Genomic DNA, 14,078 nt, shown 5'->3' on the forward strand with positions numbered 1-14,078 from the left:
AAACATTTTATTAAGGCTTTTAAATTAAAATGTGTTGTTATGGAAGGTAGGTTCTTACAGTTTTTTAAAGGTTTTGTTTATTATTTATTTATTCATGAGAGACAGAGAGAGAGGCAGAAACACAGGCAGGGGGAGAAGCAGGTTCCATGCAGGGAGCCCGACGTGGGACTCGATCTCGGGTCCCCAGGGTCATGCCCTGGGCTGAAGGCGGCGCTAAACTGCTGAGCCACCCGGGCTGCCCAGGTTCTTATAGTTCTAAATACAACAGTCAAAATGCAGTGACTGGAAAAGATGAAATAACTCTCTACAAAAAAATGATTTTGACTTTAGAAATCATCACTTTCACTGTTGTACATGTTTTAAAGTTATCTCTACTCAATGTGGGGCTTGAACTCACAACCCCAAGATCAAATGTTACAAGTTCTACAACTGAGCCAGCCAGGTGTCCCTAAAGACAGGGACTGCTTTAAAAGCCCAGATCTGCTTTTTCATTCCTACAAACACATTTTACTTTTCCAATTTAACCATAACCTCAAGAGCACCCCACAGTACTTAGTAAACCTAATTCTCTTTGTAAATATAATCTAGTCCCTACCAACTGCCTTCTCAAATGTCCACTGAAATCTAACGCACATACAAAAGCAGACGAGCAAACACAGGGACAAAACAGGAGAATAAAACTAGAATGTGTAACTCATTTTCAACAGGAAGATAACATCAACAAGGAAAATGAGATCCTGGTTTCATAATGAGATAAATCTACAGAATGCCAATTCTTTGTGGTATTAAACAGTACCAAATGCAAACCATGATTTCTGGAATAAGATTTTTTTAAAAAAAAGCTAACAAATACCTGAGTGAATATAACAGTATGGCTAGACTAAAAAGAAAAATCTTTCACACACAATAATCACTGCAAGAAAATCCCACAGATTATAGAAAACATAAAGGAACTTTAATATCCAAACAGTCAGGGCAAAGAATACTGGATTAACGACCCATTAAGTGTTAATCACTTCAGGTTCTTTACAGTACCAGATGTATTTTATAGTAAAATCTGAATGCATATTGCAGAGAACGAAACCATTTTCAAAACTTTAATTTTCTTACCTGATACCAGTATGATTTTTAGACTAAAAAAAAAAAAAAAAAAAACTTTAAATGATTTAACACTAGGAGTAAGATTTAAACCAAAGTTATCAATGTTCCTGAAATGTCCATTTGTTCAGTAGTCACTTTTTGAGAAATACCACTTTCTTCTCAAAAAGTAGTCAATGTACACTTTAAGATTTGTGCAATAAGAAAATATATTGGCTAATAAGTGTTACTTGAGATAGTCGATCAAAGAAAACTATACTTTTGCTTAAATTACTTATGTCCAAATAATTTACCCTGCAGTCCACAGATGTACAGGAAACAAAATATTTTTGACTAAGAAAAATGAGGGTCCTAAAATAGAAACATAAACCAGAAGAATCGAAAAATAGCTTCCTGATATTTTATTTTTGAGTATTTCATTTAAGCTGCTTCTGGTTGCATGCCCTGATCTGTAGAAGTTAACAAGGAAATAAAATTCCCAAGTATTTAAAAAATTTACTCATCTTCCATAAAGCAACTTTTAATGTATCAACACTTAAAAATACACAGTGACTTAAACATCAGTACAACTGCATAGAATTGAGCTCCAGAGAATTATACACTTATGAGCTGTCTTTCCTGGGCTCTGGTTTACATGAATATTGGCTTTAGAGACCAGCTTAATTTGCTCCTATCTGGAAGAGACAAGGCCAGGAAAGTTAAGATTTCACAGGCCTTTTCTGTTACTAAATGCTAGGAGCTCTCTGAAGGTCTTAAAAACAACAAACCATCCAAATATGTATATGGGGGACTCTTCCCCTTTGTGAGTAAAGGAAGAAGGAAGTCTGTGACTTTCACTGAAAACAAAACGAAATCTCCCACGACTCTTCTAAGAGACTCTGAAATGTACTAGAAATTTTAAAACTAGAACAATGCCATCAAAGATTAAACCTCTTAATGCTCGGAGCCACCCCAAAATAATAAAATTGGGAACTCCGGGAAAACAGGTACCAAAAGAATAAAAATAATGATTGCACTGAGGATTCTCCTCTTTGAAGGCTGTTTAAGGAGGTAGGATTTTAAGGTTTTTTTTTTTTTTTGTTTATCTTTTGGCCTCTGAACATTTAAAAAATGCTTTGCCCGGCTGGTCCTTCAGGCTAACTTTGAAGTTCACAACGAACCCCAAGCCTGATATAGGATAGTCTACAGTTTCACAGCTATCATTTGTACATATTAAAATTAAGTTGATTTACTCTTTTTGAGTAAATATAACTAGAAAATGGCAAATTAACATATTCCTTTACATACAACTTTGTGTCTCAAAATTCTTGAAAAACAAGAGCAGATGACTTTGTATTCAAAGACTACCAAAGTGTGTATTTGATATTCACATGCAAACAACTTAAAACCTTATAAATCTCCTGTCAACTCTGCACGATGCCTTTAAGAAGGAAATGACATACAAAGCTTGCTAACTGTGCAAAATATTAAATTGCTAAAACATTTTACAGAATGAAACAATACACGTAAATGTAGAAGTTGACACATGAAATTAACACGGGCTCATAAGAACTTCTCACATTTCAGAGATTTTCTTTAGTAGCAAGTTTTTGTTTTTATATTTCCTGGTACACAGCAAAGTTTATCACAGAAGATAAAAATCCTTTAAACAAATCCAAGAGGGAATTCTTGAGGCACCTTCTCATATAAAACACAAAATGAATGCAATTATCAATCCATCTGAGAAAAGTTTTCAATCTAAGTGAACGTCATTTTTTTCCATTTAAGTATATTTTACAGAAATTTAATAAGGCAAGACAAATTTGTGAAAAATGTAGTTACAAAAATGATGTAAACTAATAATTTATACTTTAAAACCCCAAAGGGAAAACAGTGGAGGATGGGACAGTTCAAACAATGCCTTAAAAAAAAAAAAAAACAAAAAAAAAACCCCCCTAAAACAGAATTGTGCACAAGCTGAAGATTACAAAGAACTTCTAGACTCTGCACAGTTTTGGTTCTTCATTTTTTTAACATCTTTATATTACATGTTTTAAATCATATCAGGAATGCAAACTAGAACTGCACGCTACTTTAGTGGAAAAAAGTTCAACATTGTGCAATTTTCTGCCTCTTACTTTTAAAAAAGTGGCAGCAATCCCTGCATTTGTATTTGAAACAAGGATCTGAGAAACTTTATCAAAAAAGGTAATGAAGGCAAAAATTGGCAGACATCCAGCATCTTGTTTCTTTTTAAAACAATGTGGATGATAAGTAATTTCATGATTAAAAAATGAATCTTTTAAATAAATACATTGTATCTGACATTTGCACTGACTGATTTGATAAATCTTTAAGTAAACAACGGCTTTACTACACTCCCTGTAGCCTCAAGCCACTGGCTTTAGATTATGGAGTCCTTTTTCACTGGGTTTCATACCCTGCCACTCGATACCCTGCAGGCTGATTAGGCAACATGCTGCCATTCTGTCCTGGAGGTGGCTGCACTCCATAATTTGGTCCCATCCACGGTGCAGAAGACTGTGTTTGACTGGTAGAAAATGTGAAAGAAGCAGAGAGGAGGGGGAATCCACTGGTTAAAATGCCGAGAAAAAATAACATTATACATGGAAAAAACACTTAAGCCTAAATATAATAATAATGGTTATGCCAGGGAAAACAAAGGCAAAAGTTTTTTCTCTTAAAAACAAGCATCCTCATAGGTTTAATTTGTACAGTTTACTTTTGTTAGTTTAATATAGCTAAAAAATGAAAAAACAAAACCCCTTTACCTGTAAACATTTATTCCCTTTGAATTCAGAAAATACTCATTTCTAACCTCAGAAAGGAAAACTGTGCATCTGGGTTAGACATACACTGAACAAACCACTACCTGAAAGAAACTCATCATTTGGTACAATAGAGACTGCCACTTATATTACTCAAAGAAGAAATTAATTATTAGCGTATGTAAGCTCATAATATTTTTCAACATTACAAATAAGGTTCTTTCACTTATATATTTTTTAGATATTTTATTTTTAAGTAAATGCTACACCAACATGGGGCACAAACTTGTTACAAGAAGTACCCATATTAATGTATAAATATACATATTAATGTATAAACCAACCCTTTAGCACAGAACAAAAAAAAGCAGAACGAATAAAACTATTAGCATCAAAATAACTGTATCCAAGAATGGCTAAATGATCAGAGGTCACATAAAAAACTTAGCAATTATTAAGCTCTCATTTTCTTCCTTAAATATTAGTTGATTCATTATCCAGCATTACCAAAATTCTTTTAACATTGGTTATGCCTCAGGGCAGTTCATTTCCAGACAATTTTTAAAGAAATATACTTAAAACTATAAATTAGAAACAGCTCTAAACTAAGTCCTTCAAAGGCTGAAACTTGCCTTAGACAGAGGACCACATTGCCTACTAAGTACTTAAAATCTTTTCCTAAGTCCTTAACTTTTCAAATGCTAATAATAAAGGAAAAGAGCAAATATGCTTACTTAAATCCCTGTTGATTCCATGCCTGGCCATACATTCCATATGCAGGTACTTGCCAACCATTAGGCATATACTGGCCAATTTGTTGTGCATTTCCATACCACTGGCCCCACTGGCCATAAGCTTGTGGATATCCAATTTGATTCTGCTATTAAATAAAATCATAACAGGTAATTTAATATTATTTGAAGTTATATGTACACATACTGTCCTAATATACCACAAACGTATAGCCATAACATATAAGGCCATGAATGCAATTAAAATGAAAGGATAAACAAGAGTCTGTAAGATGGATGCTTAAAAAAAAAAAAAAAGTGAGGTTATACTGATGTAACTCTCTACGCGATGCTCTAATGACACACTCTTTATAAGGCAGTAGGTAATGTCTCCATAATAAATATTAAACTGTACAATGTTTCAGTGTTTTGTAACTAAAATAGAAAGGGAAGATATAAAAGATTACTTATTCCATATAGTTTATATAGTTTAGATTTCCTTATGCCTGTCTGTGCTCCATTTACAGTTTCTTCACAGAATTTTTTTTTTAAGAGAGAAAGCACAAGAACGTGCAAGAAAGGGGATCTTAAGCAGGCTCCACACCCAGTACAGAGCTGGGGCTTGATTTCATCACCCTGAGATCATGACCTGAACCAAAATCAAGAGTCAGATGCTTAACTGACTGAGCCACTCCAGGCATCCCTTCAGAGAAATTTTTATGGGTTCACATTTAAACCAGTAAAGCTGCCTGGAAAAACAAAAGTAGCAAAATCTAGAAGAAAATGCCAAGGTTCTAAATATATTTATAGCTTTTGTTTCAAATGAATCAAACACATTTGTGAGTTTCCAAATAGTATGTGAATAAATCTACCAAATGTTAAGAGCCCTTATATATTATCATTTTAACTAGAAACTATTACCAAGGATTATCAATAATTTCATTTTAAAATAACCTATCACCCCAGCAATTACTGTCCAAAGTCAAGAACCCTCTCACCTGCTGCACAGGATTTATCATGTCAAGAGTTTCTTTACCCCAATAGCATTTCACAACATGACCTTCAATGGTAGTTCCATTAACAGAAACAATTGCATGTGCTGCACTTTCATGGGAATTGAACCTATTGAAAACAATATTAAGAATCACCAATATAAACTGTTTACTTATGAATAAAACTTATTTTAAAAAATCAAGCTGAGCCTGAGGTAAACAGGCAGTTCACACAAATAAACATGTTAAGATGTCTATTTTCTTTGGTATATTTTTTCAAGAATCTTGTAGTTCTGGAGAAATTTATTTTAATAGAGAATGTCTTCTTGATCTTGTGGTTATAAGGAGGGCGCCATTAAAAAAACAGCAGCAAATACTGCTAAATGCTAGAGAAATCTCAATTTTTTTTTATCCAAGATAAATTTTTTTTTTTTTTAAACCAAGGTAAATTTTTAAGAAAACTACTAAGTTAAATATTCAAAATGATTTTGGGGGGGAAAAAGTTTTGTTTTGTTTTTTAAACTACTCATACCGAACAAATGAATATCCTTTATCTGGAAAGACTCGAATTTCCATTATTTGTCCAAATGGCGAAAAAGTCTGACGCATTAGTTGTTCTGTTAGACAAAATACAAAAACAAACCACACCAAGTTATATAAAATCCTATAAACATCAAGCATTCAGTTAAAAAATTATCCTCAAGGTGCCATACAGTTAAGGTTTCCATACCTGTCAGCCCAGAAGTGACACCTCCACAGTATACAGTACAGTTGCTTGGACTAGACTGATTTACAACCTCATCATAGGATAGCTGTTTGGTGTTTGCTGAGGAGGGAAAAGTTTAATATTTTAAATTCATTAAATAAAATGTTCAGAAACAGAAAAGCAGCATCAATTACACTACTGTAATGGTAATTTTTACCTTGACTAAAATGCTTATGTAACACATAATACATTTGAGGATTAAACACCCCCAACAATATCTAAAAAAATTACTTAATATTCTCTATTTAATAGGAGACTTGACATTAGAGATAATCATTTATTTAAGATTACAAAAATGAAAACTAAGTACATTTTGAACAGTAGTCTTGATTTGCTTCTCATCTATTTCTGCAATAAGTCTCCGGGAACAGCTCTAACATTTAAAATCTAGTGTATTTTTCTCCAAAATTCCACATTTCCTTTTCTTCTCCAATACACCTACACTCATATGTACTCTTTGGAGCTGGAGGTTTTCGGGTTGCCCAGTTAGTTCTGATTTGTCTTCCACCAAGCCACTGGCCACCCATCTGTTGAATGGCGTTTTCCGCATCCTGTTCCGCACATTAGAAATGACAAAGAAGCCACCATTAATTGATGTTGAAAGACTATTAGCAGTAGAGAAAATTCAGTTGCTTTTCACAAATGTCTACTGAATGAAAATGCTGTATAAAATATACCATATATGATATGTTTCCTAAAATGCAACGGTGCTTTTAAATTATCTTTCATTTGGGTATCAGACTTTGGGAATGTTAATTACCTCAAAGCCCTTATTCTAACTACTATAAAGTTCATGTAATAACTATTATGGGTGCAAAATCTCACTTTACACAATCCAACAAACTAATGACAGTATTTGGTTTTTCATTCACTCTACAAGTAAACCCTAAATAGCTATCATATTCTAGGCAGCAGATTAAGCACTAAGAATTCACCAATTGATGAGACAGACATGGTCTCTGGTGCCAGGGCTGACATTCTTTTGGGGCCACAATAAACATCACAAATTGTGGTAAATGCCATGACAGACACAAAAGGATGACAGAGAACATGGGCTTTGGGATCTAATTTAGCATAATTAGAGAAGGTCTCTCTGAAATATATTATTTATGTTGAAACTGAGAGGAATAGGGGCTAGCTAAGTGAAAACATTAGGGAAGAAAGCCCTTGTAGAGAAAAGCTTTGCAAAGTGTGTTATGGCAGGAAAGATTTGGTATGTATCTGAAAAAAGCATGTTCTTTTTTTTTTTTAAAGATTTTATTTACTGATTCATTCATGAGAGAGACACACACACACAGAGAGAGAGAGAGAGAGAGAGACAGAGGCAGAGACACAGGCAGAGGGAGAGGCAGGTTCCACGCAGGAAGCCTGACATGGGACTCGATCCTGGGTCTCCAGGATCACGGCCTGAGTCAAAGGCAGACTCTCAACCACTGAGCCACCCAGGCGTCCTATGAAAAAAAAGCATGGTAAAGATAATTAGTTTCAGTGGAATCTAGTGAGCTAAAATGGGTGCCAGAGGAAAAAACTAAAAGATTTTAAGTTAGAGATTGTCATGATTTGATTTATGTTTTAACAAGGCCATAATTAGCACTAGAAAGGGAATGGTTTAGGGAAAAGGGTAATAAGAGGAAAAAGACACTTTGAGACTAAAGCAACACCCACAGCAGTGGATATCACCTATAGGAAGACTCAAGAATTGTGGTGATGCACAGTAAGTAAAAGGGGAGGAAATCAAAGATAACTCCTATGTTCCTTCTTGAGCAGCAGGGAGGATAGTGTTAGCATTTACTGAAATTGGAAACCCAGGAGGGAGGAGGAAAACAGGTTTGAGAAAGAAACAAAGAACCCCATTAAGGATACATTAAGTTTGAGATGTCTCTAAGACATCTAAATGAAAATCACTTGTTAAATATGGAGCACAAAGAAATAAAGTGAATTGGAGATACGAATTTCAGAGTTATGAGGAAAGACTAGAGAGAAGAATCCTAGAAAAAGAGCAAAATCTGAAAACTGAGTAAAGGAAAAACTACTAGAGAAGTTGACTAAAAAATTGTTTCCAATGATAAAGGAAGAAATCCCAGAAGTGTACTGTTACAGAGCCAAAGAAGCAGAAATCTAGTGATAAACTTGAAATGAGTAGTGTGGTAGTATCCTAGCTGTTTGTTCAGAATGAGAACAAAAGCCAGCTTATGGTGGACTGAAAAGTAAATGGGCTGCAATTCTGATTTATGTATGTCAAATGTGGGCTTAGAACCTACCATGAAAAAAAAAAAAAAGAACCTACCATGAGAAAACAGGCAAATTCAAAGTTAAGGCCATTCTTGAGACACATAAAAAGGAAATGCATATTCTTTTTTTTTTTTTAGAGGTCTCTTCTTTTTTTTAAGATTTTATTTATCTATTCATGACAGAGAGAGAGAGAGAGAGAGAGAGAGGCAGAGACACAGGCAGAGGGAGAAGCAGGTTCCATGAAGAGAGCCCGATGTGGGACTCGATCCCAGGTGTCCAGGATCACACCCTGGGCTGAAGGCGGCACTAAACCGCTGGGCCACCCGGGCTGCCCGGAAATGCATATTCTTAAAAAGAAACAAACACTGTTTACCATACTTATCAGTTTGAATTCCATGACATATTTACTGTTGTGGGATGAATTATGTCCCTTAAATTGACATTAAAGTCCTTTTTTTTTTCCTTAAGATTTTATTTCTTTATTCATGAGAGAGACAGAGACGCAAAGACACAGGCAGAGGGAGAAGCAGGCTCCCTGTGGGGGGCCCGATGCAGAACTCAATCCCGGGACCCCAGGGTCACAGCCTGAGCTGAAGGCAGATGCTCAACTGCTAAGCCACCCAGGCATCCCGGACATAAAGTCCTAACTACCATCTGCCCCCAACTGTGAATGTGATCCAAACTGGAAACAGATGTATTAGTTAAGATGAGATCATCCCAGGGGCACCTGGCTGGCACAGTGGGTTCAGCATCCAACTCTTGGTTTCAGCTCAGGTGATGATTTCGTGGGTTGTAGGATCAAGCCCTGCAATGTCAGGCTCCATGCTTAGCAGGGAGTCTCCTTGAGGATTCTCTCTGCCCCTACCCCGACTCATGCACACACTTTCTCAAAAATAAGTAAAACTTAAAAACAACAACAAAAAAAAGATGAGATCATCCTGGATTAAGGAGAGCCCTAAATCCAGTATGACGACCTTTTAAGAAGACAATGTGGACACAAATAGGGTGAAGGCCATGTGAAGACAAAAGGAGAGACTGGAATGATGTAGCTACAAGCCAAGGATACAAAGGATTGCTGACTACTGTCAGAAACTGTGAAGGGAGAGTTCTTCCACAGAACCTTGGGAGAGAACGTGGCCATGATGACAACTTGATTTTGGACTTCTACCTCCAGAACTTTGAGAGAACAAATTTCTATTGTTTTAAGTCATTCAGCTTATGGTACTGATATAGCAGCCCTAGGAAACAAATACAACTACTCACAAAAGGGGATCCCTGGGCGGCTCAGAAGTTTAGCGTCTGCCTTCAGCCCAGGGTGTGATCCTGGAGTCCTGGGATCGAGTCCCACATCAGGCTCCCTGCATGGAGCCTGCTTCTCTCTCTGCCTGTGTCTCTGCCTCTGTGTGTCTCTCATGAATAAATAAAATCTTTAATAAAATAAAACAAACAAACCAAAAAGAGTACTTCAGGGACACCTGGGTGGCTCAGTGGTTGAGGATCTGCCTTTGGCTCAGGTTGCGGTCCCGGTGTCCTGGGATTGAGTCCGATATCAGGCTCTCCGCAGGGAGCCTGCTTCTCCCTCTATCTATATCTCTGCCTCTCTCTGTGGGTCTCTCATGAATAAATAAATAAAATCTTAAAAAAAAAAGACTACTCACAAAAGAGGGAAAATATCTTTTATGGGGTGTGTGTATGTATGATTGTCAATTGGAGATAAAAAAGTGTGGGCCACAGAAACAAAGCTTTTGAGAAGTCTGTGAATTACGGCAGTAAAATGGGGAGATAGGTAGGAAAGGGATATGGGGTCAAGTGTGTGTGTGTGTGTGTGTGTGTGTGTGTGTGTTTTTAAAGATTTTATTTATTTATTCATGAGAGAGAGAGAGACAGAGAAAGAGAGTCAGAGACACAGGCAGAGGCAGAAGCAGGCGTGGGACTCAATCCCGGGTCTCCAGGATCACGCCCTGGGCTGAAGGTGGCGCTAACCACCACCCCCACCCCACCTCGCTGCCCTGTGTGTGTGTGTGTGTGTGTTTTTTTTTTAAGTAGGCTCCATACCCAACATGGGGCTTGATCTCACAACTGAGCCAACTCAGCCAGTCAGGTACCCCAAGCATGGTTTTCATTAATACATACTAGAACATGTTTTTTGGTTGATGGGAATGACCCGTTGGAGAGGGAAAGACTGAGGACACAGGACAAGGGAATAGCAAAGAACATATTATATTCAATTATATGTACAGAAAATGTTCAAGGGGTGCCTGGGTGGCTTAATCAGTTAAGCATCTGCCTTAGGCTCGGGTTGTAATTCTGGGGTCCAGAGATTATGTCTCGCATTGGGCTCCCTGCATGGAGCCTGATTCTCGCTCTGCTTGTGTCTCTGCCTCTCTGTGTCTCTCATGAATAAATAAGTAAGATCTTTAAAAACAAACACAAAGATATGGATTTGCAGGTAATATGATTTTTATATTTTAAAAACTCCCAAGAACCAATGGAAAATTACTACAAATAAAATAATTTAGTAAAACACGTTATATAGGAACCAATTGATAGGGGATCCCTGGGTGGCTCAGCGGTTTAGCGCCGACTTCAGCCCAGGAGTGATTCTGGAGTCCCAGGATCCAGTCCCACATCGGGCTCCCTGCATGAAGCCTGCTTCTCTGCCAGTGTCTCTGCCTCTCTCTCTAATAAATAAAATCTTTAAAAAAAATAAACTTTGAGAATATAAATAGGGAGATAATGAATTAAATACATAAGTGAGATTTTCAAAACCTACCTTTGATCATTTAAACATCTCTACTTTCTATATTCTGAATACATGTTATTAGTACTTTTCATGCATCAGGTGCTAAATAAATGCTGAATAAATGACCGAACAGGAGAAAAAAAGATATCCTCTTGTCAAAGTGTTAATTATCAGTGAAATGACCAAATGGCAGATGAAAGATAATTACTAAAACAAAATGATTATCTTTATTCTTTACTCTTAAAGCACAATTCATGTATTTTTTAATTAAGCTTACCCATTTGTTGAAAAAGGAGACAAAGCCATATCCTTTAGATTTTCCTGTTGCCATGTCTTTTACCACTCTGGCATCTCTGAAATCAGAAATAATCACAAGTTTAGGTTTGCAAACTCTCTTCTGGATATCAAATGAGAATGTCATACACAACTCATTTTTATGTTTCATCTTCATTAAAATGAACCTTTAGTGCACATTCACCTTTTATTCTATAAAATTTATCATGTATTAGCAAATGAGGCTTAATAAACATGCAAATCAATAACTTCTTAGATATATATGATGTATATATTGTACAAAAACTGCTGCCCACTTCAAAAAGTTTTTAAACTTTTAAATATTAAGCATGGTAAAAGCAGCTATTCATATGAAATTACTTAACCATTTATAGGGTTCACAGGCACATTAGATGAATGGCTTTCTTTAACCATGCAATCTATAAGTTTCTATTTGACACTATATACCACCTAATCATTAAAAAATTAAAATAGAAAACTGGAAACTAAGAGAATAAAAAGCTGTATATTTCCTAAATTAATTAAATTATTTTGTTTTCTCAGATCAATTGATACACCCCCCTTTTGGACTATGGGTAAATTTTGAGAACTTGATGTTTTCAGAAATGCTAAATCACACTAGACACACACTTTAGTTTTAACTATATAAGAAAAGATTTTATACTGAATTTTAAAATAGCAATCATATAAGATTGATTGGAAACTATAAGATATAAAAGCAAATTTTAAAAAGTCAGAAAGTAAAAAAGCACGCCAACATTTATCCACTGTGAACCGTAGCTTGTAGTTAGCCAGGGCAATTCTGTCCATTCTTCAGAGATACTCTGCAAAATAACCAGAGCCCTATTATTTGAGATTGAGTAAAAAAACCCAGCCATGATAGCTAAAACTCCATACCTCAAAAAATTGGACTCAAATTGTGCTTCACAGGCAATCTGCTTTTAAGTTAGCCAGGTATGTCACAATGCTTGTTCTCTCAGGACACATGAACAAAACAGGCACTTTCACAACAAAAACCCAAGTCAGAAAGCCATGCAATATAATTTTATAGTATACATAAGCATATTTCGATCAATTTAGGAGTGATTTATTAAGTGTTTAGGGTCAAAATGACAAAGAGGTGGTGGTGAAAGGGAAAACTAATGCAAGTCACTTCTCAATACAAAAAAATACTTAATTATCGGTATGGTACACATGCATTTAATGTGGTAACTGATTCACTTCTATACCAAAATTTATTAGACTATCCTAAAGCTCAAGGAATAGCTTATAAAACTGTATAAATTAGGGTAAGAAAGTACTACATTTTTTATACTAAGTATTTTAATAGGCCACCACTGACTGTATACCATCTATAAATTAAGTACTGTTGCAGGATCTCTACAGAGAATATGACTATCATGGGAATTTTTCAATATATAATTATTAATTTATCTCCTTTAACAAAAAAAATCAGGAAATGATGCTACCAACTGAAAATGATTCTTTTAAATTTAGAAACACTAACTCCTTGGGTAGCCTAAAACGTATACATTATACATTACCTCAACTGAAAATTATAATCTATAAATTGTAAGTTATAAAAAAAGCCTTACCAAAAATATATATACAACAGTAATCATGGTCAATCATAAGAAAATCTAGGCTATAATTATGATACCAACATATTTAACAAAAAGAAATTACTGATCCATGATTAAAAAGTCATTATTAAAATTGGAATGTCATTTAACTTAAGCTCATTGATTATTAAAATATTCTTTATCTAATCCCAAACTAAAATCTCCATGTTTTCAGAAAAGCTACTGTAATCAAAATCAAAGCATTTAAATAAAATAGCTACTGAGTCTGTTAAAATGTTAGAAAATCTTTTTCTTCTTAAAGTTAAATTTCAGGATATGTTAGCCTTGAAATATATTTAAGTCTTACTTATTTCTGAAAGGATTCTCTAAGGAAGAAGCAGCAAAGATCTAGATCAGGGTTCTTTAATCCTTCTTTAATCCTTTTATGGTCCTGTGACTACTCTGAAAATAGGATAAAACTTACAAAGATACTCCATACCAAAATGTAAACAAACAAAATTTTGTATACAGAGATTTACACAGCTTCCGAGAGGCCAAAGGTTAAGACTTTCCAGTCTAGGTATCTGAAAGCAAGCTAACCATCATCAAAACCCTAAGATCAATCAAAAGGAACAATCAAGAAACTAGAACTTTACTTATTTTCCTAATCAGTTCTCACAAAGAAAAATGTCACCTAAAAGAAGAGTCCATTTATAACCCTAATCTTTTGACTGACTTTAAAGTTGGCCCCTTACTTATGACCATTCCTTGGTCACTATTTATTTTCATCCTCCTACCAATGAATTACAACTCTTCAAATGAAAACTCCTCAAATTTACCACCAATACTATTGGGATTTACTTTCCAGCCTTTCCTCACCTTCTTTTTCTGC

General features: G+C 35.4%; 1 protein-coding gene across 24 annotated transcripts in view; it reads right to left on the reverse strand.

The window, feature by feature from the left end:
• Positions 1 to 933: 933 nt before the first annotated feature.
• Positions 934 to 14,078, reverse strand: part of TIA1 (TIA1 cytotoxic granule associated RNA binding protein) — a 31,066-nt gene continuing 17,921 nt past the window's right edge. For 8 of the 24 annotated variants that reach the window (XM_038551533.1, XM_038551535.1, XM_038551528.1 and 5 more), the window contains 7 exons: positions 11,608 to 11,683; positions 6,798 to 6,906; positions 6,320 to 6,415; positions 6,122 to 6,206; positions 5,596 to 5,719; positions 4,601 to 4,746; positions 934 to 3,628 (listed from right to left, as the gene is read on the reverse strand). In XM_038551533.1, coding sequence (XP_038407461.1) covers positions 3,502 to 3,628; positions 4,601 to 4,746; positions 5,596 to 5,719; positions 6,122 to 6,206; positions 6,320 to 6,415; positions 6,798 to 6,906; positions 11,608 to 11,683 — 763 coding nt within the window. In that variant the 3' untranslated portion in view covers positions 934 to 3,501. Of the gene's footprint in view, positions 3,629 to 4,600; positions 4,747 to 5,595; positions 5,720 to 6,121; positions 6,207 to 6,319; positions 6,416 to 6,665; positions 6,907 to 11,607; positions 11,684 to 12,382; positions 13,529 to 13,553; positions 13,649 to 14,078 lie in introns of those variants that run through there. The other 16 variants (XM_038551529.1, XM_038551537.1, XM_038551532.1 and 13 more) reach the window with 13 other exon arrangements.

This window comes from Canis lupus, chromosome 10 (assembly GCF_011100685.1).
Source record: "Canis lupus familiaris isolate Mischka breed German Shepherd chromosome 10, alternate assembly UU_Cfam_GSD_1.0, whole genome shotgun sequence".
NCBI lineage: Eukaryota > Metazoa > Chordata > Mammalia > Carnivora > Canidae > Canis > Canis lupus.